Source organism: Phyllostomus discolor, chromosome 5, assembly GCF_004126475.2.
Source record: "Phyllostomus discolor isolate MPI-MPIP mPhyDis1 chromosome 5, mPhyDis1.pri.v3, whole genome shotgun sequence".
In the NCBI taxonomy this organism is placed as follows: Eukaryota; Metazoa; Chordata; class Mammalia; order Chiroptera; family Phyllostomidae; genus Phyllostomus; species Phyllostomus discolor.
In genome coordinates this window covers 167046763-167074113 of record NC_040907.2, presented here as the reverse complement: position 1 = coordinate 167074113, position 27351 = coordinate 167046763, and the positions used below count along the sequence as shown (strand labels likewise).

The window sequence follows — 27351 nt, the reverse complement described above, 5'->3', positions numbered from 1 at the left end:
CCAGGACGGGAGAGCTGGCTTTCAGCATTCAGGCCTAACTGCAGCTGCTGGCCAATGGCCCCAGGAAGGCTGTCACCAGGTCTGCAGAGAGATAGACCCAATGCCCAGTCCTGACATCCGTCTCCAGCCCCAGTGACGTGGCTTCCACACCTGAGCACCAGGGCCGCCCACCCGAGTCTTAGCTGGCGCTCAGGAAGATCCAGGGAAATGTGGATGTGTCACATGTTGACCCCGTGGTTCAGGTGAGGAACTGCTTCCGGAAGGTGACAGACTTGCCCAAGGCCGTGCAGTGAGAACGTGGAATAGCAAAGAACCCAACCCAGTCTGGGTTTAAAGACTCTGCTTTCCTCCCAGAACCTTTGGGAACAGCCAGACGGAGCGTCACCTCGCACCGCCTCCCAAAGCCACGCCTCTCCCCTGAGCTGGGGCTCGGTGGGCCCATGGCTAACCCAGCCCCCTCAGCTGCCTCCCCCTGGCACAGACCGGACACCCTCCTTCCCACCCTCCCTCAGTCCCCAGCCACGAGCCCTTCTCCCAGCACAGCCGACGGACCACATTTCTCCTCTCTGCCCAGAGCTTTCTCTCAAATTTTCTCTTATGATGGCCACAGTGCGGGGAGGCAGGAGAGCAGAGGATGATGGGAGATTGCTCAACTGCCGTCTCCTGCCAACATCTCAAAACATCTGTCTCCTGCGGATGGCCGGGACCTCCACGCAGCCCTCCTATTTGGTCGAGGGGGCGAGCAAGCGGTCCTGTCCTCTGGCACCCTCAGCACACCTGAAGCTGGAGCATCCCCAGCCTATCTATTCTTTTCAGTCGAGCGCTCCTCTTTTCTGGACCACGTCACCGTCTTGGTTCCCTGCAGATGCTCAGTCATTGCATCATTTCACCAGGGACAGAGAAGCAAAGTGATGCAACACACGACGGGGTTGGCCTGCCGCCGGCGCTGCGACTTGTGATGTCTCATTCCCCCCCAGGGCACTTTCCGATGGCCTGTCTGGCCAGGCTCTCAGACAGTTTCCCCCGAACAGGAAGCTGACCGGCTGTGCCCGGCCGGGCAAGCTCTGCCCACCCCTTAGGCTGGCTGCTCCACAGCCGGTTCCACGCAGGCACAGCCTCGTCTTCCAGAGCCCCGGGGCACGCGGCATGCGGCCTGGCCATGTGCAGCATGCTGTTGGCCTGTCCAGTGCACTCTGCTCTTCTGCTCCGTGGAGTGAGCAGGACGGGTGCTAATCGGCTCCCTCTCCAGGGAGGGCATCGGAGGTCAGAGACACCTGCTTCCCAGGCGGAACAGGGAGCCTTTTCTCCTTCTCCTTCCTAACGAATGGCTTTGTACATGGCTTGTTCGAGGCCCAGAAGGGCCCACAGCTTTTCCCAATAAAAGCACATGTTCAATTGTTCGATGAAAGACAAAGAACAGGAAGCGAGCGGCCACGAGGGAGGGAGGGAGGATGAAATGAGCTCCCTGCAGGACGTGTAACGGAGGAGAGCTCCACGACGCTTTTGGCACGGCACTTGGCCGCGGGCTTCCCAGCAGTCTGAACAAAGAGGGATGCTGGTGGGTGGTTGCTGGCAGGGCACAGACGAAAGCCAGGCCTCGGGGCTCCTCATTAAACACTCGCACAACCACATCTACTGTGTGTGCAGGGCGGTGGCACATGCCGGGGGCGCAGGGAGCTGAGACACAGCCTCCGTCCCGGAGGGCACGCAGGCTGGGTGGGGTGGGCACGAGCTCGCCCGTGGGCTCCACACTGCCCTCCCTCGCGGGGAAGGGGGGACACTGGCACAGGGCAGGACGAGCTCCCCTGGCACCGCCTGGCCATGCCCACGGGCACAGGTGAGGCCGCCCCCTCCCTCTCTGCTTGCCGAGCTGTCCCCGCCTTCTAGGGAAGCTGTAGGAGGTCAGGGAAAGCCCTTCTCTAGTTCAGCGTGGCGGACAGCAGCCGCTCAGAGCAAGTGGTCACTTAGCTCTAAGGCAGGATGTGAGGAGGCCAAGAAGCAAGGGCAGGCCCTTCCTTGCACAGGCCAGGAGCTGCTCCTCCCCACCCCCACCCCAACACGAGACGCCACTGCTGGGCCTTCCGGGCTCCTCCATGAGGGCACTGCAGGGCCTGGCCACTCAGCCAGAAGCCCCGGGTCCCACTGGTCTCCTGCTGTCCTCAGCCTCCAGCCTGCCCCATCCATCCTCTGTGGTGCCTCAGTTTCCCCATCCCCCTGCAAAGTGAGGGCATGGGGCTCCCGGAATGAGGCCTCCCTGCTCTGACATGCCAGGAAGGGTCTAAACCTGTCACTCGGAAAGCTGGCCCAGACCTCGGGTCTGCAGCCCGGGCACTGGCATGGCCCCCAGGCCAGCACGCAGCCTCACTGCACAGACGAATGAAGGAGTCTCCAGGACGGACCTGGGAGCTCGGTGGCCACTGGGACGGGCCAAGCTCACTCCCTACTACAAATCAAGCTGGTAGAGATCTCGCCTCTCCTGGGGGGACTCTCCACACCCCTGAGAAGGCCTCACAACCGAGGGTCCCTCTCAGCATGAGGCAGAAGCAGGGGCAGCTCGTCCAGCCCCCCGCCCCATTTCCTGCCTCCGTGGACCCTTGGAGCCACCGGCCAGTGGCCTTGAGCCGGTCCCTCAGCTCTGCCGTCCGTAAAGAGAGGGTGAGGGTGAGCTCCCCGCGCAGGGAGCACAGAGTGAGTGTCTGTCCCCATCCGAGGGGAGAAGGCTGAGGCCCGGAGAGCGGGTATGGGGGAGATGGGGGAGCTCTCTGTACTTCCGCTCGGGGCTTCCACAAGCCTAAAACTGCCCAGAAAAGGCCTGTTCATTGAAAACAAAACAGTACAAAACCCGCAGCTTGGAGCTGGCATGCGCGGCTCATCAAGGCAGAGAACTGGTAAGCAGGAGCCCGCAGAACGGGGGACACCTGGCCCCTGACCTGGAACAGGCTCCACGCCCCACTGCCTGCCCTTCGGGTTCTGTCTCCAGGTCAGAGTCACTGGCCCTGACCCCGGCGGTGGTGGGCGGGACACAGGAGAGCCCACAGCCGGCCTGCAGGGCACTCGGGCGGGTGGCGGACTTGCATGTGCTCACGTGCACACACGTGGTACGGCAGGGAGTCCTGGGCACCGGGCTGAGGAGGCCAGCCTGTGTCCCGTGGACAACAGGGAATCCCTGCAGACTGTTCTGGAAAGCCGGAGGGCAACAAGACAGCACAAGGCTGGTCTCCCCTTGGATGGCCAGGTGCTGGCTGTGCCTCCGCCCTCGGGACTGAGCGGTCAGCTGGAACGCACCGGTGCCCAGAAACGGTGACCGCCCCCTGACGCTGAGGTGGGCGGATGACCCAAAAGACAGCAAAGCAATGTGACCTCCGCAGGACGGCTGCTCCTCCGGTCCTGGGAGACAGACCACAGGACGGCCCTAGCTGAGCCTTGGGAGGGCCCCACTGTTGGGGGAGAGCAACAAGGAAGACGGGCTCATTCTGGTGAGCTCTAGGGTGACCCGGCTCCCCCAGCGCCTCAGCCAGGACCTGGGGCTCAGGTGAGCAGGGAGGACCCCCACCCCTGGGAGCTCTTCCCAGCAGGGCCCCGGGGCCAGCCACCCTTCTCCGGTGGCACCCGGAAGGTCAGCAGGTGGCCTGCCCGCCGCAGCCCACATGCCCCAGAGGGGCCTCGGGTCTGTCGGGGGCCGTCTGGCTCCGAGGGCGGTTCCGGCGGGCCGACTGCAGTGTCGCACATGCAGGAAGCCAGGGCCGGCGGGACCACGCTCACCCGCCGTGCACCCAGCCCCGTGGGCTTCTTCCTTCCTGCCCAGGAAATGAGGCATCTGACCCCGGAGGTCACAGCCAGGAAATGACGGAAATACGTGCCCAGACCCTGCGGACTGTGGAGGTGTGTGTGTGGGTGGGTGGGGGGGCTGCCAGGCTGGGTGTGGCTCCGCCCGGGGTGGGGGTGGGGCTGCTCCAGAGGACCCCCGTGGCCCCCCTCCCCCACCAGCCAGGCCGTCTCTTGTCCACTGCTCCCACCCCCGCTCAGGGACTCCCTTGCGGGCTTTGTGGACACCTCATCAGCTCCGAGAGAGGCCCAGGCACCGGGCAGGAGCTGGCACCCAGAGCTGACAGCCACATCGCCCACCTCCGAGGAGACAGTCAGACACTGGAGGTCAAGTTGTGTTTCCGGTTGCGGGGGACAGGGCAGGGGGGTGGTTATTTAGGGTGGGGTCTATTGACACTGGAGGTGGACAGATATGGCAGAGTAGAGTGAAAGACAGAGGGTAAGGCCTCAGCCACCCTTTCACCGAGCTCCCCTGGGTGCCCAGCACCAGGCAGGGACTTCCGAATGCACCGCCACCCTTACACCCCTCAGCAACCCTGAGAAGTGTGTGGTGTGGCCCCCATGTCTGTGAACGCGGGCCAGGGCTCAGGCAGGCCCCCAGTCTGGCTCTGCCTCGGTGTGGTGTGTGACCCCGGGCAAGGGGCTTCCCTGCCACAGACCCCAATTTCCTTATTTGCCAGTGAGCCTAGGAATAGCGCCCCCCTCTCTGGGTTATCGGCTGGGCATGGCGGGGAGATGCTAAGTGCTGGGCACAGTGTCTGGCGCCCAGTAAAGCCCCGGTCAGTGATCCCCACCAGGGGCACTATCATTTCTGTTCTGTCCCTCAGCTCAGAGAAGTCAAGCGAGCTGCTCCAGGTCACCCAGCCCCTCACAGGAAAGCAGGGACTGGCACCGTGACCGGAAAGGCCATGCCGTCGACAGCCGTGTTGAGAGAGGGCTGCCCGAGAGCGTGACGAGCCTGAAGGCTTCCAGGGATGGATGGGGGTTACGGTGACGGGACCCCTCTGGGTGGCTTCATGTAGCAAGTCAGAGGCCAAGTTCAGAAGGGCAGAGGACAGGCCCGGTAAGCGGCCCTGCCTCCGGGCTGTGCGGTTTGGACGTTGCCCCAGAGGCAGCGGAGAGGACCCTCAACGTGGACGTCTCCAGAAGCATCAGTGAGGTCCCGAGGCTGAGCACGGGGAACAGGAAGGTCTGACTGGATGGGCAGCGAGGAAGAAGGGAGTGTCCAGAGGCAGGACCACGAAGAGGCCACTGCCCTTGTCCAAGCAGGGTGACAGGGGCCCAGGCAATGGGGTGGACAGGAGGGGCAGACCCAGCCAACGGGATGGGAGCCCAAGGTGCCTGTGGGTGCGGCTGGGGAGGCTGCTGGCGGGAACGGGAATCCGGGAGGCAAGCGGGCTGGGGGGTGGGGGGGTGTGGGAAGGTGGTCGGCACCTCGTTAGGCGAGCACAGCTCAAAACTATTCCTTTCATAGTCAAGCTACGCGGGGACAGAGGGTGGCAAAGGTCCAAGGGAGTGAATGAGTCTCATTGCTGGCTGGCCGGAGGAGGCGGCCAGGGGAGCGGCAGGGGTGGAGAGCCCCCTCTGCACCCCACACCCACGTTCTGACCCCCCGCCAGCTCGGGTCTGCAAGCCCCGCACGGAACGGGACCGAGAGGATCTCTCGGCGGGGCCCAGGCGCAGCACGGGCAAAGAAGTGGCCTGTGTGACATCCGTGCCCATCTGCCACCTTCCAAAAAGCCCTGCAGGGGGAGGAGGGAGAGAAAACAGACAGCAGGGGAGCGAGAAATCACCCCCCAAAAGAGGAGGGGAGGGACAGGTGGGCAGCGGGAACAGCTGCCGGCTCAAAGGCCTCCCAGGTGATACGAGAGGCGCCCCAGGACCTGGCGTCACAAAGAGAAGCCTGCTCCCGGGAGCGGGAGGAGCTCCAGCCGCTGCGGCCCCTGGGGCCACGGTGTGCTGTGTTCAGAAGTGGGGGGGCCCTTTACGGCCCGCTCCAGGTTCCAGGCTGGGCACTCGAGAAACACGGTCTCATTTCTCCCCGGCCTCGCAGGTGAAGAACGAGGGTCTGAAGCAGGGAGGGCATCTCATCCTGCCCTGGGGGCCCAGCCTGCCCTGCCCCAGCCTCTCTCTGCTGCTCTCCGTGCTCACCCTGCCACAGACCCCGGGATGGCCGCCGGGCTGTCAGAGGTGAACACACGCCGGCTCTCCACCGCCTGCCGGACGGACACCCAACCTTTCCGCCGGAGGTGTGGCTGGTGTCTCCGGCCCGACCCGCCTCTCTTGGGCCTTCTCCCTCACGGCTTCTCCTCCCCCCGCCCACGGAAACAGTGTGCACCCCACCTCCCGCCCAGGTCCTGTGTGGTCCCCCCTCCGTGGAGAGAGCACGGCCTCGACTCAGACCCGAGTTGCTGCTTCTCCCAGAGCGTTGTAAGCGAGCGGTTAGCTCATCTCCCCGAATCTCTGCACCTTCACCCACGAAACAGGGGTCGGGGAGACGCGCCTGGCCCGCAGGGTTTCGGAAGGATTCACCGAGCCGGTCCGTACAGCGAGCGGCCTGATGCCGGGCCACACGGAGCGCCCAGGAGATGCCTGCTGGTTGCAGGATGCGGATGATGCGGAAGCTGTTGACCCCAAGTCTCCCCTTCCGCCCACTAGTTGGCTGGAGCCTTCCTGCCCCCACGCACTCACATCTTCATTTACTCCCCAAGACGCTCCCGGTCCCACCTTGCAGACAGGGAGACCCAGACTAGAGGCGTCAGACCCCTTGTCCAGAGTCCTGGTCGGTCAGGAACAGAGCCCGGCTCCCACGCGGGTCCCCCCCAACCTCCGGGCACGTGGTACCGAGGACAGACGTTTGGCAGCTGCCCACGCTCACACGACTGTTTCCCAGCATCACCTGTGTGCTTCCTGCCTGGGCTTCCCAGCAAGGGGCGGGTCCGTGAGGGACGACGGAGCAGGCCTCACCTCTCCCCTCGGGACCCTCCTCTGGGGGCCTTGCCCAGAGTGAAAGCCGAACAGGGAGCCGTGGAAGGGACCGTCCATCACCCCATGTGCCTCAGAGGCCCCTCCTGCTGGAGGAGGAGTGGATGGCTGGATGGCTGGCTGGCTGGCTGAGACGGCCTCTGAGCAAGGGGAGGGGTGGGCCGTGCAGACCCTCCACGGTCTGCTGAGAGTCAGTAAACAGTGACCCGAGGGACGAGAGTCACATTCAGGTTACATAAAGGCCATCAGAGTGGCCCGGCCCACGCTGCCAAGAGCCACTTGTGAAAGCAGCTCCGCACCACCTGGCAGCTCCCCGGATCCCTGGCACAGAGCGAGGGCTTAACAGATGAATGAACGAATGAATGAACAGATAAACTTAGCACCAGCAGGACCTGGCAACCGCCGCTGCGGGGGAGCCAGGAAACGGAGCTCTGATCGGAACGGGAGTGTGACGGCGGCGATGGCGAGGAGTAACAGTGACGGTGCCGGGGAGGACGGCGGCGAAGCAGCTGCTGCCCGTGAGCCCTCGCCACATGCCAGGCCCCGTGGGGAGCCTTCCCCGTGCACGCCTTCGTTCACTCCCCGAGACGCTCCTGTTCCCATCTTGCAGACGGGGAGACCGAGGATTAGAGACGCCAGGTCGCTTGTCCAGAGTCCTGGTCCGTCAGGAACAGGGCCTGGCTCCCACCCAGGTCCTCTGTTGTCACCCAAGCTCACGCTCTTCACTGTCTCCATCCCAACGTGACCGAGCCGGGCTAGCCCCTCGCTCCTGTCGTCCCAGCTGACCTGCCTGAGGCAGGGGCTCGGTGTCCACGGCAGCTGGGCGCTCCTGGGTTAGCAACGCCCAAGCCTGGTGCCGGAGGAGGAACACGAAGGGAAGGCTGAGTCAGGGGGAAGCGGGAGGGGTGGAGGGCAAGGCAGGCCTGGGGTCTTTAATAAGACCCGTGGCTCCGTCCTGAACGCAGCAGAAAGCTGTTGAGGCAGGTGGAGGTGCAATCAGGTGGCTACTTAAGAGAGGACCTCCAGCTTGACTGGAAAGGGGCGTGCCTGGACGGACTTGGGAGCGACACAGAAGTTCAGGCAGGAGAGGAAGGTGGCCAGCACGAGGAGAACAGCGGGGCTGGGAAGAGAGGGGCCGACCCAAGAGATACCGTGGAGGCAGAGCGGCCTTGACCAGGAGAGAGCCTGGCCGTGCGCCCTGGGCATGGGCGGGGGAGGGGAGGCTCCAGGTCTCCAGGCAGCTGGAGGGAGGTGGTGATTTTCACTAAGATCACACACGGGGCAGCTTCGGAAAAACGGGTCACGGTGCACCAGGAAGACAGGAAAACGACTTCGGCCATTCGTCTACCCCACGGGTCCCAGGACCACGTTGAAATGGGCACAACAGTTTGCAGAGTGTGTTACAAATCACTTTGTACCAGGGACCCCTTTGGCCGCCTGATCGTCCACTAGGGTGGGGATTACTGGGCCCCTTGTAAAGGAGAGCAAATCAAGGTTGAGTGACCTTTCCCAGGCCTCCGCCTCCCAGTCCAGAGGGAATCTGCAAGAGCGTGTCTCAGTTTAAAGGGAGACAGACGACAGGGGTGCAATTCTCTCTCCATGAGCAGAGCAAACTACGATAAAGCCAGAAACCAAAACGTTAACAGCAGTTATCTCGTGGGCAATTTTTAGTTTTCCTCTGTTTAGATTATATTTTGGAAATGTTCTCGATGGATGTATATATAATATTTTTGCAAAGAGAAGAAGAGCTAAAAGATCATTCGAAAAATAATCTTTAAAGGTGACGCAAGGGCAGCACATGCGTGACGCGGGAGGAGCAAACCGGCGAAGGGCAGCATCCGACGCATCCCTCCGTGTTGCGTTTTCCTTTCTCGCAGCGGCAGGGAGTCACAGGAGCTCTTGAGGGGATACGTTTTTTGTTGTTGTTCTTTGGTTGCCTTTTTTTTTTTTAATTTGAAAAGTTTACATTGGCCCCAAAGCTCCTTCCACCCACATTCTTTCTTCTCGCCCCGTCTTGGGTGCTAGCTCCGGGTCCTCGGAACAAGGAGCATTTAACGCGCTGGGACAGACGCCGGGGGAGCCCCCGCCGCCGAGGTGTTGCTGGGCAGACGGAGCCCGGAGCCGAGTTCCGTAAATAGAGTCTGGGCACAGGCCGGGGAAGGTGTTGTCCCAGCCCCAGCGCCTCTTTATGGGGCCGCACGCTGTCGCTGTCGTGCTCGGGCTGCTGAGGGTCAGCTGGCCTCCTGGGCTGGTCTGAGGTCCCCGTCGCTGCATGAACCAGCTGGTTTTCCCCTTTCTTTAGCAGTGGCCCTGGCACCGGACAGAAAAGCCCTTCTCCTGCCTGCAACGGCAGTGGACTGGGGCTGGCAGGCGGAGCCCCGAGTGGCACCAAACTTTGCCTGCTCTGTCCATCAGCAGCATATTTCAGGCTGATGGTGTCTGCAGATGCAGAGCCGGAGATGGAACATTCCAGAGGAGGCGGAGGAGGCGGAGGTCACTGTGCGCGCTGCTCGGGTTTAGCTGAGTGGGCCTGGCCTCCCCAAGGACAGTGTGGGCCTTCTCACCCTCGGAGCCCAGCCTGGAAATGTCACCGTGAAGTTACAAAGACGTCCCTCGGAATGATCATTGTAATGACAGAAGCTGGGGGGGGGGGGGGGGGCGGTGCACACGAACTAGAACAATATACACGCAGGCTAGACACGAAGCCTTTTAAAATCAGGCTTATTTACGCTGGGCTCTTGGGCAAGGGCTGATATTCAAGACTGCCCCAAGGAAGAATCACCCACAGGAAATAAGTCAGCAGTAGATGGGAATAAGCTGGGACGGGGGCGGGGCCTGATGCCGGGCGGAGGGCAGCCAGCTCGGTCCCCCCTCCCCGACGCACAGGTGTAACCATGCACCTGGAGGACGGCAGCGTGCGAGAAGCGGAATTCTGCGTTTTAGCGGCAGAGCCTGACGCTCCGTAATTACGTGTCAGACAGAAACCCATACATCACGCTCGAGGAGACTTTTAATGACACAGGAAAATGCTTTTGAAATTTTATTCATAAAAAGAGTAAGAAGCAAAACTGCAGGTACAAGCACAGGGGAAAGGCAGAAAGAAGGAAGAAGGTGTTATGGGTGGCCCTTCCTTAAAATTTTCTGTATCTTTTTAGCAAAATAGCTTGCCAGTTACTATGACTTGAGCAATAACAACAACGACGACAACAAGGGGGACTGAACAGCACCAGGCCACGAGGTTTGGGGAGCAGCTCACCCTCCCGCAGCCGTTCCGCGGCCTGTGGGGAAGCGGTCAGCCTGGGCTGCAGGGGTTAACCCCAAGCCAGGGCGGGAGGGAGGGGAGGGTGTGCCCTCAGAGCTGGTGGGGATCAGGATGCCCTGGCCCCTGGAACTCGGCCCCCACAGACCACGGGAGAAGGTGGGCAGCAGGGGTTGAACTGTGTCCCTGCATAAAAGGTACACAGGAGTCCTAACCCCTAGTACTCGAGAACTGTAACCTTATTTGGAAATTGGGTCTTCACAGAGGTAATCATGTCAACACGAGGTCATCAGGGTGGGCTGCAACCCAAAACGACTGTGTCCTTGTAAAAAGGGAAAAGTTGGACAAAGATCTGCACGCCCGGACACGAGGGAGACCGCCCCCGGAAAACGCAGGCAGGGACACCGTGGCGCTTCCACAAGCACGGGAACGCCGGGACCCCAGCGAGCTGCCAGAGCAAAGCTGGGAACAGGCCTGGGACGGATTGCTCCTCCTGGCCCTCAGAAGGAGCCTGTGTCTTAGACTTCTAGCCTGCATCTCAGACTTCTAGCCTGCATCTTGGACTTCTAGCCTCCCGCGTGTGAGATAATAAATTTCTGACGTTTGAGCCCCCAGATTGTGGCACTTTATTGTGACAAACAGAGACAGTGCGGGGAGGCCTGCCTGGAGTCAGGTCATGGGGAGACCTTAGCGAGTCACTGGTCTCCCTGGGACTCAGTTTACTGGTGTGGGAAATGAGAGACCTGGCCTAGAGCAGTGGGCTTCAAACTTGGCCCTAACCCTGGAAAAAAGTCTTACAGGGAGGCCCAAACATAAAAGATAGGAAGCAACCCTAATGAGGTAGAAGCTTTCTCCGGATCATGCCCCCACCCCTCCCTACGGCACTGCCTTTGAAACCCACAGTTCCAGGTCATCTGTGACATCCCCGTCCGGGCGCCATCTTCGCAAATGGGACCCACCGACTAGGGTCTCGGAGCATCTCCCAGGCACCTGAGTTCGTGCCAGGCGCCGGGGTGCCAGCCCCTCGACTTCAGGCGGCTACTGATCTCGGTGCGGTGGGGAGACTAACACCCAAAAAAACCGTGGGCAGACAAGCCCGGCTGCCCTCTCCCTGCTGAGAGCTACAGCTACAAACAGGTCACCTGATGTTCTAAATCCGCCACATCTAAATTTATCCGGCCCTTCAAGGGCGAGCAGACGCTGTGCCTTATCAGGGCACGGCAAGTGGCAGGACGACAGACGTGGCGCGCCCTTATCGCCCCAAGGACGAGAATGACGTTTCCCTGACGGTGAGATCAAGAGCACTCGTGCCAGCCGGGGAGACCCGAAGAGGTCGGGGTCATTCCGGCCGCTGGGTGGGGCAGGACCGGCCCCAGGAGCCCCGGACCCTTCCCAGACCCTAACGTGTGCCTGGCACGGGAGCCAGTGAGCAGCAGTGAGCAGAGGGGGAGGGCGTCTGAGGCACAGACCAGCCCCTGCCGCATCTCCGGGGGACACCCCAGCCACCCCATGCCACTCAGTGACGCTGATGCGGTGGCGGCAGAGACCACCGTGGGCTGAATTAAGAGGCCGCTGCCGATCAGACAGCAGAGCTGAGCAGCCCCAAGAGACGCTGCGGACCCCAGGGGTGGGGTCCAGGGTCAGACTGAGCTGATCCAGGCCTCGGCCTCCCTCCAAACCCTCGAGGGACAGAGGCCCTGGGACCCCAGCTGCTGGAGGCTACGGGCTGAGCCCTGCCAGCCAGCACCCTGAGGAAACAAGCCGGGTCCCCTCAGCCGCAGTCCCATGGAGGCTGCAAAGATGGTGAGGCTCTGGCCGTCCCCTCAGAGTCCACAGACTCACCAGGGGACAAAGAGTCAGCAAGAAAAGAAGGAAATAAGGTCGCCGCCCCCACTGCCCCACTGCGGAATCAGACAGCAGCTCCGGTCTTTATTCACTCGACTTCTCATTGCACAAGGAGCACGCCAAGTCCATTCCCTTTTTAAAAGCCACCTTACAGATAAGGCAAACCTCCATGCTTTCCCCATTAGGACCCTGGGTGCAACCTTCCGAAACGACCACATGTCCTCGCAAGGAAACCCACCATGCCAGGGGTCTGGACAGAGTACACACTATCAGCTTCCCCGGGCGTGCTGTGGGGCCGAGGGGAGGAAGGTGGAGGGAGGGCTACGGGCATCAATCTGAGTGGGCCTCCAGGAAGTGGAGGCCGGAGGCAGGGGCTGAAGAAGGGGCAGGGCCCAGAAGACCCTAAGGTAATGATGCTGGGGTGCTGGGCCCACGTGATGTCAGCGGGGAAGCAACTAGCTCCAGCCGCCACTTGTAGCCAATTTGGCTGCTTTGGGACCCTCCAAAGCTCCCCCAAAGGGTCTTCAACCTCTGCCCTCCAGCCACCAGAACCACTACGGCGACGACAGTGGAGTGGCATGTGCTAGGTACTCTGCTGGCCCTCCCAGCGGCTCTGCCAGCTTGGAACTAGTGTCTCCGTTTTACAGAGAAACTGCCCCCCAGAGAAATGACACACCTGGCTCAACGCCACTCGGCTGGGAGCCGCAGAGCCACCACCTGACCCTCGTGCCCATGACGGAGGTCCTTCCATGAGACCGCACAGCTCCTGTGGCCCGTGGTACCGCTCTTGTGCCTGCAACAATGCATAGCACATAATAGGAGCCTGACAAACATTCGTGGGCTGGTTTCCTGTTTAATGAACACTCGGAAAGCCGAGGGGATGAGCGGCCAGGTCCTGGGCTGGCTCAGGGCTGTCTCCACCCTGTCCCAGTGTTTTCTGTAACGCCGAGGGTCCACGCTTTCTCCTAGGAAGCCCCCACCGCTCAGAGCTGCTGCTGCCCCTGGAAGGAGTTAAGGCTTTGGTAGGAGGCTCTGTCCCCGGGCGAGGGATGGCTCCCCCGTCCCCGTCGGCCCACGGGGGCCTGGGGCACCGCGGCAGCTACTTTCTGCAAGCAGCCGCCTCGTAAACGTCAGGCCCGCCGGGGGGTCCAGAGGGGGCCGTGATTTATTATATAGCTTTTGGACAGTTCCTACAGAAACACTGCCAGACAGCGGCATAATCAACTCTTTCACTCGAGTCCCCTCCCACTTTTTTTTTTTTTTAATGAAAGAATAAAGTACGCAAGGAGACTGAGCTAAATAAATAAAAAGGCCACGCTTTTCCCCAGCGGAACGTTCTGCGTCACGGAGGAATATTTGCAGACCTCAACAATCTTCTACCTTCACAATGACGTCCCAGGCTTCGGGGCTCTGGCTGTGCTGCAGGGCCCTCCTTTGACTTGAGCCCTCTAATTAACTGTCTTATGTGAACAATTAGCTTGTTAACTAATAATGTGCTCACTTGATGTTCCACCCAGCAGGCATGAGAGAACCCCTTCCTCCCCGTGTGGTCCGCCCCCCCAGTTCCTGGTGCGGAGGGCTCTGGGAAACCCAGCATCACCGTGAGAACCAGACCCACTGCAGCCCGGGGGGAACCGGGCCTGGGCCGGGAGCTGCAGGGGCCTTCCCCACTCAGTGGGGGAGAGACTGCGGCCCCAGACTCATGCTTGTGCCGAGTTTCCTTATCTGTCTGGTGAGGGCCAGGGGGAGGGGTGTTCAGGTGGATGCTTTCTAAGGTAGCTTCTAGGTCTGAACTTTTGTGACTTTAGGTGCAAACCCCTGGCTGAGATTAAATTTGGGCATGGCAAGAGCACGTCACACATTATGTTCCTGAAGAGCCCCAATTTCCACTACCTCACCTCATCCGTTCCTTCATTCGCCCAATGCTTAACGAGCTCCTCTTACGAGCCTGGCGCTGGTCCAGGGGTGAACCAGACAAGACACAGCCACTGTTGTCAGGGGACATGCAGCCCAGTGGGGGGACAGGAGAGGCGCACGTCCACCACGAGACAAGAGGTGACTTCAGGAGCAGCTACAGGCAGAGCACGTAAATAAGCAGCACCGTGCGGGAGGCGGCAGGGAGAGGGAGAGCGAGGCTCCTCCTGAGAGGCTGGCCGGGAGGGCCTCTCCCTGGAGCCGAGACCTGGAGGCCCTGCAGAACCGGTGGGCACGGCATTCCAGGCGGCAGGACAGCAGTTGCAAAGGCTCCGGGCTGCAGACCAGCTTGGGTATTCGAAGGACAAGAAGGCGACCAGTGCAGCTGGTGACTGGGGAGGAGGGAGTGACCCTAGACCCAGGTGGCAGCCAGGGGAGGAAAGGCATTAGGGGGTCCCTGGACCTGGACGGGGGAAAAAACGTCATCTCTCTTTCCACCAACCTCTACCTGAGGACGAGCGCCCCCCGCAGTCACCGATGCCAATGGCCCTCAGCGATGTGAGCAGCGCCAGGCACTTGCCAGCGACAGGGACACAGACCCACTCACGTCCCCGTCGGCACAGACAGCTGGAAATGTCCTGCTCACCACAAGTCCAATATTGCAGCAGCAGCGATTCGACCAGCTGCCGGCCTTATCATTGAAAGTATGAACAAAAAGCGCATACACTTTAATGTCGTGCATTTAAAAAGTGTCTAGCCTTGGCTGGCGTAGCTCAGTGGATTGAGCGCGGGCTGCGAACCAAAGTGTCCCAGGTTCGATTCCCAGCCAGGGTACATGCCTGGGTTGCAGGCCACGGCTCCCAGCAACTGCACATTGATGTCTGTCTGTCTGTCTGTCTGTCTCTCTCTCTCTCTCCCTCTCTAAAAAAATAAATAAAATCTTTAAAAAAACTCTTAAAAAAGTATCTAATAACTGTATCTAGTAACCCCATGTGTTGCATCTGACACACGTAGAAGCATCTTCTGAGAAGGGATCTCTGGGCTTCGCCCAGTGGCCAAGGTGCCTGGAAGCCGAGGAAAGGGCTGTGGGCCCTATCCCCGGGGGTGGAGAGCGGGGGCAGCGGTTTCCACAGGAGGTTCAGCTGTCATTTTGCAGAGTCACCCTGGCTGCCAGGAAGGGCTGTCCCGTGGCTGCTCGGGGCCGTCCTGAGGGCCAGAGAGGGCGTGGCTGTAACGGACCCCAGCTCTGGGCAATCCTGAGAGGGCAGCATCCCTGGGTCCCCGTGGGCTCTGCCTTTCCCTCGGATCAAGAGCCTTCACACCACATCACCCCACTCTGTCGTCCGGGCCCAAGGGGCCCCGTCACCCTGGCTGGCGGCCTGTCCCGGGGCATCCTCCCAAAGAGCTTCGGAAAGTGAGCTCATGAGTCCACAAGAAAAATAAATGCAGCATCTGCCACTGTTTGGTTTGCGTCTTGGTCCAGAGAAGCAGCGAGGTTTTTATGTAGGAAAGCCTTCCAGCGGGACCCCAGCAGAGGCTGGGCAAACACCGGGGCGACGGACGGTAAACAGGCGGGAGGGCCCAAGTTCGGGGCCCCGGGTTTACGGCGGCCTTGCTGCCCCCTCCCACCGGCCCCTCCTCACACCACGCCCACACACGGCCTCTGCAGTGTCCTCCGGAACAGAGGAATCCATGTTCCCACGCCAGCACGCGTGTGCCTCGCGCCCTCCCGGGGGAGTGGGCCCTGCCAAGAGGCCCATCTGTGGAGCTAGAGGACCCATGGGATGGGGTCCACAGGCAGGGAAAAGCTAAGGGGAACCCTATGCTCCCGGGTCCCCCAAACCGGCAGTGATGAAGGCAGGGCCAGGCCGACTGCAAGGTGAGGGACATCTGGGCAATGCCCAGAAGCCCCGTGGGGAGCAGAGCGAGAGGAAAGGGTGCTAGCACTCGGGGGGCGGGGAGCTAAGGAACCTCCAGGCTCAGGTCTCTCTAAGCCTAAATTAGCATGAAGGACAGAATGCCCCTGGGAGGTAATGGCCAGACTCCTCTCTCCGAAGGCCACTCACAGTTGTCAGTAGCAAGACCCTCCCCTCCTCTCCCAGCCCTAGGACACGGCCCGCCTTCCCTCCCACCTGCCGTGTGCCTCCAGCATCAGAGTGAACACGGGCACCCAAGCCCCAGCGAAGGAAGGGGTGGGGGGCTGCCACGCGTTCCAGGAAGAGCCGGGGTGCTGAGGGGGCTGGGCCCCGGGTCCCTCAGGGGGCTCCAGCAAGGCCCTTTTCACACGTGGTCTGGTTTGACTGCACCTGGGACCCTGTGTTCGGCCGAGGACACTGAGGCTCAGCAAGACTGTTGTTGGCCAGGCGACCGGCAGAAAGGCTGGGGTTTGAACCCAAGGGTGTCTGGACCCAGAGACCCCGACCCCGTGGCCAGCCCCACTCGAAGCTCCTCGAATGCCACAGGGATCCTGACCTGAGTTTTGAGGGCTGGGAGGTGGGGCTTGAGGACATTTCCCCACCGTTGGCACCCCAGCTTCGTCACCTGCTCACGCCTGCCTTTGTGGGGGGGAGGTGTGGCCTTTCATTTCATAAACACCCATTAAGCAGGCTCCTCCTCCATGCTGGCACATGGGACTCACAGAGGAAACCGTGTCGCCTGCTGTCACAGAGCCACTGAAGAATCTGGGCGGTGGGCCCTGGGGCCAGAACTGAGCAGGCCTGGGACGCCAGGCAGGTCCCGCCCGGCCTGGTCCCGCCCGGCCTGGGAAACCGCTGGAGGCCAGGCCACAGGGAGAAGCCGTTCGTCAGCAGAACAGCTGACTGGCCGTGCGCAGCCTGAGTTCCCGGGCACCCAGGGGGGAGCTCACCCAAAGCCTTGGGCAGGAGTCCCAGGAGCAGCCGGGCCTGAAGAGCTCTGGAACCAGGGCCATCCCACAGCCAGCAGGCCTTCATGCAGCAGGGTAGGGGGGCACCCCAGGGCACGCAAGGGAGGAGGGCCAGCGCCCCCACCAGTACGGAGGAGCCCGGCCCCACCCACCCCTCAGGAGTCCTCCCCTGTCACTCAGCCTCCTCACCACATGCGTGCCCCGAGCGGGGCTGGGACGCACCTCATCAGGTGTGAGTGGCTATGCCGGCCCCATGGCAGACAAGCCCCTCTGCTGCCGGAGGCGCCTGGCCACGTGGGAGCCGGATCCAGAGGACTGAGCTGTGCCCCTGAGCAGGGCGGCCCCTCGATGAGCACTGACACCCCCCGCAAGAGGAAAGGGGAGCCCAGATGCTCACCCCACCCTCGGTCCCCAAGCCTGGGCTGCTTCCCCGGGGCAGGACCCATGGGCCCCCAAGGAAAGGTGCAAAGCTACGAGTTGGGGCTCAGGGCTGGGCCTGGCCCCCTCGGCCACCCTCCCGCAAGCTGTGTGACTCTGGGCCAGTTACAGAACCCCTCTGGACCTCGGTGTCCCCGTCTCAAAGGTGGAGTAAAACAATAGTACCTGCCTCAAAGGATAACAGAGGTCATTCTACCCAGTACACGCCAAGTTATAAGTGCTGATCGCATCGTTCCGTCGGTCGGCGAGGATGCCAGCCCGGAGCCCTACCTGGAGCCGTGGTGTTCACTGGCTGGCACACGACTGACGGTTCGGGGCCAACAGGCTCCTCACTCTGCTTCCAGGTCCCCCCACCCCCTCACCAGCCCCCTGCAGGCACGATGCTCACCTAGGCTCCTCCGGAGGTCTTCACACTGGCTGATGTGCGGGAACTTCAGGATTTCCTTCCACTTCTTGCTCTTCCCTTTGCGTTTTCCTCCACCTCCTGCAGAGATGGGGGGGAGATGTCGGGTGATGTTGTCCTGTCCCGGTCAGCCTGCGCCCCGCACCCCGACTGGGAGACAGCTGCGGGGAGAGGGGGGCTCCAGGTCCGGTCAGCAACACGCTCTGAGCCCCAGGCACACACACGCCCCCCCGCGCTGGCCTCGACCCTGTCCGTTGAGTCCCCTTGCTGCCACATTTTGTCCTCTTGCTTCTCATGTAGTCCCTTCCCCAATGGGAGGCCAGATGTTGGGGACAAGAACTTCAATTTCCACTTGTCTTAAGTATTCCCTTCCTCTCCACCCTCACCAACCCCAGGGTCTGAGGACACGCTTCCCAAGGCTGGCAGGACTCCCGAAGGGCCCTATCACACCTCATGTCCTCCGCAGTGTGTACACGTGACAAACATGCACACACCAGGGACATGTCCACAGTGGGCATACACACAAAGAGCACACACATTATGAACACACAAACAATGAACAGGCATGTAATGAACATACAATGAAGATGCACATGTAATGAATGTGTGTGACATGAACACATGGCACCATGGCTAGGCACATGTAATGAACACACAATGAACCCACTTAATAAAGATTCACATGTAATGAATACGTGTGTAATGAAAACACAATATAGGCACACGTAATGAAAAGGCACACGTAACTCGCACATGCACGGAACACGTGGGACCGAGTGAGCTACACACACGCAGGGCGTCCCCGTCTTCCCCGCCACTCCACGTCCGGGCGACGGTGGGTGGATGTCAGAGCACTCAGGTGCACGAGCGGCCAGGGGGCGCTCACTCTGGCCCACGTGGACAAGCCCAGCAGCACTGAGGCCCTGGCCCTGGAGGTGCCGCTGCGTCCTGTGGCCAGCCCTTCAGTGACTGAGATGCTATTGCCTGTCCCCACCCTCTGAGTGGCCCTCGGCTCTCATCTGTGAGCGACTTGCCGAAGATCAAACAGCCCTTTAGGCCCTTCAGAGTCTCAGGGTATTCCCCTCCTTCGTGTGATCAGCACCCCGAGAACCTATAGAGCTTGGGGCCTGGTCAAAGAGCTGTAAGATCCTGGGGCAGGACCTTGGTGCCCTGGGCCCACTCCCTGCTCTGGGCGCGTGTGCAGTCTCTAACCCTCCCAGAGCGGGTCTGCGCAGGGCAAGGACCCCTCTCTCCAGCCAGCACACCCAGGGACCCCAGCGAGCCCCCATGCCTATCCCCTGCCCAGCGTGCATCCCCAGGCTGGCACACGGCCGCTCCCGGTGACTGGGGATGCCTCGCTCGCCCAAGCTGCCCTGGACAGCTGAGGCCGCGTCTCCAGTCAGCAAGGGGGTCAGCCTCTGGGGAAGGGACCAGGACCTCCATCCTAGGAGCCGGGGAGTAGGAGAGGGAGCTAACGGGGGGAGGACAGGACACTGGTCCGTTTCTCTGCAACCTGCTCTTCCGGTCTTCAACGTGGACAAACAACCAGCCCCAGCTCCCTGGTCCCAAGACTCTGCAGAGGGCAAAGGCCTCAGGCCCCGAAAGGCAGAAGGAAGGTAGGTGTACCGGGCACGTGCTGTGGCCAGGCCCCTTACACATTCTCTTGTTTAAGCTTCATTAAAACGACTCTTTGGGACAAAATCCCTCGGCCAGTCTCACGGATGAAGAAGCGGATGTCTGAGGTTGCCGAACTCACCGGCTGATGGCCTGTCTGACCCCACACCCGCTCTGCACTCAGCCAGCGCACACATGCACGCACACGCACACACCGCAGAGCCCTCCCCGGCCCTGCCCTGGGCCACCACGCCCCTCACCGGCACCCCCCGGAGTCCTCATTCTAACTCTATGATGCAAACTAGCACGACTGCCATGTGACAGGTGAGGAAACAGACACAGGGGGGGAAAGGAGCAAGTGGCCCGAGCCTCACAATTCAACACAGGCAGAGCCGAGACCCCAGCCTGAGTGGAAGCCAGAACCCCCTCTGGGGCGCACTGACAGCAAGCGGAATTCCCAGGGATCGAAGGGAAAGAGGACCTGGAATGGGATCTCTTGAGCCTGCAAACTCCGAGAAGAGACACACCCAGACCCGGCGGGACTGCGGACTCGCCCTGCCTGACCCGCGGGGAGGTTGTGCGTCCGCCTGTTCCCTGAACCAACAGTCAGATCTAAACAGCAGGAGATTCCACACACGAATCCATTTCTGACCCCACTCCCTGGGCCCAGGCAAGCATCCCACGTGGCGAGACTGGGCTGGACGCAGGCAGCTGCCCCTGCGGACAGGCCGCGTGGCCTGGGTTCGGGAGCCTGCCCGGCTTCCCGAGGAGCAGTGGTCAGGTTGTGTCCCCCTGCCCCGCCCCCCAGAAGGCCGCAAAGCCAGTGCTGCCGTCTCAGCCGCTCACAGCTGCGAGGCCTCAAAGGGCCGCTAGAATCATCTAGTCGGGGTCCCCTCCCACTCCCCCAACCCCACACTCATCGTTCCCAGACCCGGCGGGGACGAAGCACCTTTCGTGTGTGTGGTAAGATGCACACAACATAAAACGGACCCTTCACCATTCTTGGGCAAACTGAACTCTGCACCCATCACGCAACCCCACACTCCACCCACCCCCGGCCCCTGGCGACCACCCTTCTCCCTCCTGCCTCTGTGATTTGGGTGTTCTCTCAGCGCCACACGGAAGTAAAATCGCACAATGTGTGTCCTTCTGTTACTGCATCGAGTCCTCCAGATTCATCTCGGTCGTGAGCGTGGATCGGATTTCATTCCATTTTTAACACTGAATACTATTCGGCTGTATGTAAAGACCACGTTTGGTTTATCCATTCACCCGCTGATGGACACCTGGGTGTTTCCACCTTTCGGCCGTCAGAATGGCGTTGCTATGGCCACAGCCCTGCTCTCGGTTCTCTGGGACGCGTACTGCGAGAGGGATTGCCGGTGGGGGGCGGCGGGGGGAACTCTCCTCTGCCCGTCAAGGCTGGGTCATTCTTTTTCAATTCTAGCAATTAAATCTACGTGAGACAGATGAACAAAATACCAAGTTTACACTTGGGGACCCCACATCCATGGGAGGCTCAGAGGCAGACAGGTCGAGTGGGGTGTCACACGCCCGCCCAGCGGAGGGCGAGACGAAGCCCCCGGGGCGGCAGAGGCGAGGAGGCTCGCCGCGGGATGGCGAGAAGGGCGGGTCTTCGGTAATTACGAGTTTGCCCTGCCCTATCAATGGGGCATGAAAAGTTATTTCCGGTAATAACTTATTTTTTTAAGATTTTTTATTTATTTATCTCTAGAGAGGGAAGGGAGGGAGACAGAGAGAGAGAGAGAGAGACATCAATGTGCAGTCGCTGGGGGTCATGGCCTGCAACCCAGGCATGTGCCCTGACTGGGAATCGAACCTGCGACACTTTGGTTCGCAGCCCCCGCTCAATCCACTGAGCTACGCCAACCAGGGCTGTAATAACTCTTATTATGGGCAAAGACCCTCATTTCAATTCTTCAAGGGAAAGGTAGAAGTTTCTTGGGAGCCCATTCTCGACTGATCTTAGCTCAAAATAATCCCATACCACAGAGGCACATGCTGGGGTAACTCATTCTGAACACCGACACTGGATCATAAGGTCATTCTATATTTACCTTGTTGAGGAACCAGCAAAGGACTCTTAACAATAGTCTCCTAGGTTACATCCCAGTAAGCGGCACCCCAACTCTGTGATCTCCGGGACCCGGGAACGTGACATCTTACAAGGCTCCCTGGGGAACTCTCTAGAAGCCAGTCTGCAGAAACCGGGAGTCTGTTTTACACGTGCACATGCGTGTGCACATGTTATGAATTAACTTACCCACTAACTTATGAAAGTGAACACAGATACAATTAATTCATTCAACCAATGAGTGTTGAGCATCTGCTAAACACTGAGCACCATGCAGGTGCTGGGGACGTAGTGATGGCAAGATGTTCGGGGTGACACCCACTTGGAACCTCCCCCTCTTTAGGGCACCTGATCTGGCAGGAAAGACAGACATCAAAGGCTTTATTCTGGTAGTTCTCAACCACTCTCAGAAGGGGGTCCCCCTAAAAGGCCCCAGGGGCCCGGAATGGCCCCCAATTCCCCTAAAAGCCCCAAGGAAGAAACCTGGATCCTCCGTAACCAGGATGGGCTAGGGCAAGGTCCGCATCTTAACACACAAAACCTGCCTCAGGGAGGTCACCATGTCCAGACGAGTATTTGGCTCTTAAGCATGCTGGCGGGCTATCAGATGGCGCGTTTCGTGCCTGAAGTGTCGATACTGTTTATTGTTTCAGTCGGACTAGATTGTTCCTCGGCATCCTGAGATGGCCAGGCCCACCACGCGCCTGCAAACATCCCCTTCCCATCCTGGCCCGGCGGCCCCAGCCACCCCAGGCCCCCCGCTCCACTTGGGAGGGCTGTCAGGCCTCCAGAGGGCTACAGCCATGACCCCCCAGCCACTCAGGGCCCAGACAGGCCCCAGCAGCGGGGATGGCCATTTCCCAGGCCTGCCCATCACCCACAGGCCAGCCCATTCTCCTCGGCCGGGCTCGGAGCCCCTGACCCTCATCGTCTCCCTGGGCTCCATTCCCTTCCCTGCAGTTGCTCTCAGGGCCTCTGCACTCGCCATTCCCCCTGACGGGAACTTGGCAGAGGGCCCCCCCCCAAGCTCGCACATGCAGACCAACGGCCCTGGATGGAGCCAGGCGGAACCAGAGGCAGCACAGGTGAGACCGCAGAAACAGCCACCCTCCCTTCCAGAACAGTTGAGGGCGCGACCTCAGTTAAAGGCACGAGGACACGGGGTGGGCATGGCACAGACTGCAGTGGCCCCAGGACCCCAAGGAGGGCCCCTCCTGTCCTCTCATGGAATGGCCTGTGGGTTGCCAGGGGCCGGGAGGCTTGGAAAGGTCGGCCTTATGCTAACTCGAGGGAGCAACTTCGTGAGAAACCCGAATGGTGCCGCTCGGTGGGGCTTTAGAGCACACAGGCGTGGAGAGGTGGGGGAGCCACGAAGCTGCTCTCGGCCCGTCGTGATGGAGGCCCGGGAGGTGCCCGAGTCCCCTGGTGACCGTGGGTGCGTGGGAAGGATCGTGCTGTGTTCCAGCCTTGAGGTGCCGATGACTCAGCCGCTCCCCGCGGCCAGAGGCAAGGCGGCGCCTCAATTCTGCGGTGACGTCTGTGCAGCTACGGAATCTGTTCAGTCCCTCTCTGCCCAGGTGAGCTTTCAAGACTCGGTTTCTACAGCGCTGCCAGCCGGGTTGGTTTTCCAGAAAACGACACCGTGGGGAGGCCGTGGGCGTTCTCAGAGGCCACGGGCACAGCGGCTGAGGCCGGTTTTCCTGACGAGGGAGGGTCCCCCGTGCCTGCCGCCTCCACCCCTGCCCTCCCCACCAGTGACGTTTCTGTGGCAGCCCACCTGGGCGCCGCCTCCTTTCCCACCACCAGAGTGACGCCCCCTGAGGAAGCTGATGAGGGAGGTAAGTTCAGAATCTCTTTTCATGCAGCCTCAAACAAGGCGAGATCCCAATTACAGGGCCCGATCGGGGGCTGCGTCACTGAGTGTGAGTCAAGCCTTTTCAGAAGGGACGCGACTCCAGCCAAGTGCACTTGAGGCGACCTCAGCCTGCAGGAGCCCTTGCCCAGCCCAACGCACTTGGCAGCCCCTGTGAAAGGGAGACAGGCCACTTGGGGAGCAGCAGAAAACACCACCCCTGTGTCCTCAGCTTTCTCATCGGGGATCCAGGCAGGTCGTGCCAGGGCAGGGCAACAGAACCTTTTTTTTTTTTTCAAAAGAATTTTCCTTGGAGATCCTGGCAGGTAAAATAGACAATAAGAGAGCCGACTGGCGGGGGGACAGTAGTGGGGTGGGGGGTGGAGTTTGTAGACACAGGGCCAGGGGTCTCACCCTGTTTTTGTGGGTCTCACTTTCTGGAAATACCTAGCACTTGCAGGTTCTCTGCCTCCGGGCACCCCGCTCTGGGGAGCTTCCTGGATGCCCCCCTGAATCAAGGTGACCCCTCCTCAGTGGTCCCCCAGCCCTGTCCCCGGCTCCTCAGTTACTGCACCGTCCCACAGTGCTTGAGCCCAGAGGTCAGGCCCTGGTGGCACCGGCTGGAGAGACACCCCCACGGCTACCGAACAATGGAATGTTTAGAGAAAACGGAACATGACGGGTGGCCAAAGGCTCCTCGGGCCCAGGTCTCTGGAGACACGGACCGAGCCATTGACGCTGGGTGGCCCAAGCCCATGCCTGCTCGGGGCAGGAAGCATCAGCCAGCCCTGGTGTCTCAGTGTGCCCAGCCCCTTCCTGGCTGGGCATAGGACCCCAGGGGAGGGCAGGAGAGAGCAGCAGACAGGTCTGGGGGGCACAGAGCCCCTTCTTAACCCGGAAGTGCTTTCCACAGCCTGACAGCACCACTGAGTTGGCCACGGCAGGGGGCACTGGCCCTCCTGACCACTTCAGAGACCTAGGGAAGGGCCCAGAACTCTGGGTTAAGCCCCAGGCCCCGTCAGAAGGCTGATGACCAGGCCAGGGGGCAGCCTGCACAGTCTCAGTAAAGCAAGGGGGCAGGGGAGGAGAGGGAGGCCTGGGGCCTTTTTGGGTCCTGCTAACCGGCCTGGGAGCTGAACTCAGCTGCTAGTCAGGGGCTTCTCTTGTTCCAGGGGATCCCACCATGAGGGGGGGCAAAAACCATGGTGGGCACATGGAAACAGCATTGACACACCCCAGGCCTTGAGGCCGGCCCCACCCTGGGGACCAGACGTGGGGAGACAGAGATTCGCGGTCATCCTGACCCCAGAACATCTCATGGTGTTGTAGCTGTCGGCTTCAGGAGCCTGAAACCTCCAGAACGTTCTCCAGAGGAAGCGCAGCGCTGCAGCGGCGTGAGGCATGGGAGGTGGCACGGGGCTGTGGGGCCTGCGGCCTGTGGGCGGGTCCCAGCACCTCCGGGCCCCACCTCACGGCCGCACCACAGTCGGATTTCCAGAGCAGAGAAACCTCAGCCACACCAGAAGGATCCCACACCTCAATTAGGGAAACCCAAACCGACACCAGGCCTGGCGGTTGGTCGCCATGGGGACGAGAAGAAACAGCCCCTCCCCAGCACACGGAGCCCGAGAGAAAGTGGGCCTCTGATGTGGCTTGTGGGGGGTGCGGGGGGAGGCTGGGGGGCAGTCCTTCCCAGGAAACCCTCGCTGCCAAGGGCAGCAGTGCAACGGGGCCGCCTCGGCCAAAGGCTGCCGCCCTTGACTGACAGCTTCAGTTCGCCAGGGTTCGACCGTCCACGGCCCGGAGGCCTCTGCGCCGCAGCGCGAGTGGGTGTCTGCACTTATCCGAGCCCTGCCACTCACCAGTTGTGTGGTTTTGCTTAATCACGCGGTGGTTTGTCCTGCAAAGATGCTGCTACCCAACTGGCATTGCTGTGCTAAGAGTTAGAGCCAGGCGTGCAAGTACCTAGCACAGAGGAGAAGGCCCACAAAATGTAGCCATTGTCACCACCACCCCCACTTACCACCACACTTGACACTATGACCACTATTAGCATCATCACCGTCACCAGTGTCATCGTCACCATGCATGACAACCCCCATGGCTACCATCAACATCACCATCCCCACCACCACCACCACCATCATCATCATCATCATCATCACCATCCCCACCACCACCATCACCATCCCCACCATCAACATCACCATCTCCACCATCATCATCATCATCATCACCATCACCAACACGACCACTGCCATCACCACCACCATCACCACCACCATCACCACCATGCCTACCATCAAAATCGCCACCACCATCCGCCATCACCTCTACCACTGGCATCATGACTTTGTAGACGAGAGAACTAAGGACACAGAGCTGGCAAGGGACAGACGGCGGGTCTCAAGCCCAGCTCCTCTGACTCCAGGTCAGCACTGCTCTCCCCGAATGTGCCAGCACATGCACACACATTACTTCCCCATCAGCGCGGTGCCAGCACCTGCCCCACCGTGTGCCAGAGGGAACCACGGAGCAGGCGTGCCGGAGGCTCCGTGATCTGTATACCCCGTTACAGCTCTGACCTCGCCTGCTACCCCGCCTTCCCTCGCCCCTCACCGCAGACATGCTGGTCACCTTCCCCCTGAGGACCTTTGCCCCAGCTCAGGAGTGGGCAGCTTTTTCTGTGAAGGGCCAGGTGAAGTCCCTGGGCCACAGACGATACGTAAACAAATGAAGGTGACTATATTCAAATAAAACTTTATCACAAAAACAGGCAGCAGGCTGTTGGCCCCAGGGACTTCCCCGCGGGGGTCACCGCCTGAGTTTATCTGTCCTCACTGCCTGGAACCCTCTTCTTTCTCCTTGGGAGAAAACCTCCTCAGGGCTAACACCATCGGGTTTTACCACTGTCTCTACGGAGGGACTCTGGCCACCTTTTTTAGTGGAATAAGTCATGTGTTCAACTAAAATTCATGTGTAACACAAAATCCACCACTTTGAAGTGAACACTTCAGCGGCACTTAGCGCATTTGCAACATGCTACCACCACCTCCGCCTAGTTCCAAACACTTCCGTCCCTCCAAAGTCGCACCTGTGATCACTCAGCTCTTAATGCTGCAAGAGGCCTCCGCCCACTGCCCCGCCTCCCTGACCCCTCCGCCTTTCTTCTACTTTCCGTTGAACTTCTGTTGCATCTGTCGCCTTGTCACATTCTCCGCGGCCTGTGGGTGCCGTTTACTGCTCACGGCCTGCCCGGGCCCCTCCTCCCGCCAGAGGGCAGGCCTCCCCAGGGCGGGGCTCTCTGTTTTGGGGGGCCCAGAACAGCACTTGGCTCCTAGCAAATGCTCAATATGTGGCTGATACCCAGACGGATAAGTGGATGGAGAGGGAGGACCAGAGGGGAAAGGTGGTTTCCAAAGAAAATTTAAAGCAAAAAAACCCACGTCACACCCCATAGTCTTTCCTGAGACTCTGCGTTTCTTCCTGAAAATGTGCCTTCCCCGGGAAGCGCACAACCTCTGTGGCACTTCCCCTCGGGGTGTCTCCCACCTCGCTGTGGCGGTTATCTGGACCCCGCACCAAGGGCCCCTTCTCCTAGGGCAGTGTGGGAAGAGCTCTCTTCAGGCGGGCAGGGCCAGACTGCTGACTCCTCTGTCCACGAGCTGAGTGACCACCGGCCACCTCCGCAACCTCTCTGAGCCAGAACGACCTGGCTGTGTAGTGAATGGTCAGATACGGAGGGCACCTGACGTCCTAGCGCTGTGCCAGGAGCCGCGCAGGAACCACACAGACACGCTCGCTCGCAAGCCCTCCCACCCCCAGCCCGGCTCGCCAGCCTCCCCCGGCCCCCCTCCTGTGGCTCCTCCTCACCTCCATTCCCCTGTGTCTCTTCAGGACTTTAGAGAACATTTCCTTCCGAAGAAAGCAGACCCCTGTTCTCCTCTCGCAAACACTAATGACCTTCTTAAAAATGTCCTTTCCAAGGAAAGGCATTTTTCTAATGTATTTTTGGGCTCCTTATGCTTTGCCCACACCGGTTTTCACAGTTGAGAAAGTCTGGCCACAAAAATTAACTTTTCACTGCAGAAGTAATCCCCTCCTCTCAGCAAGGCCCAAATTTGGCCACTTTTGTCTCTGCAATGTTTTCTCTGGGTTAAAAAAGAAGAGAAAGTGGGGAGGGGGGAGGGGGCAGTGAGCCGACCCCTGAGAAAAGCCACTGGCAGTTGTAACTTGG

The 27351-nt window shown here is 60.5% G+C and overlaps 1 protein-coding gene across 1 annotated transcript in view; it reads right to left on the bottom strand.

The window, feature by feature from the left end:
* GRK5 (G protein-coupled receptor kinase 5) overlaps positions 1-27351 on the bottom strand; it is a 184476-nt gene that overhangs the window by 76430 nt on the left and 80695 nt on the right. Inside the window, exon 2 of the mRNA XM_036027379.1 lies at positions 17539-17634. Coding sequence (XP_035883272.1) covers positions 17539-17634 — 96 coding nt within the window. The remainder of the gene's footprint in view (positions 1-17538; positions 17635-27351) is intronic.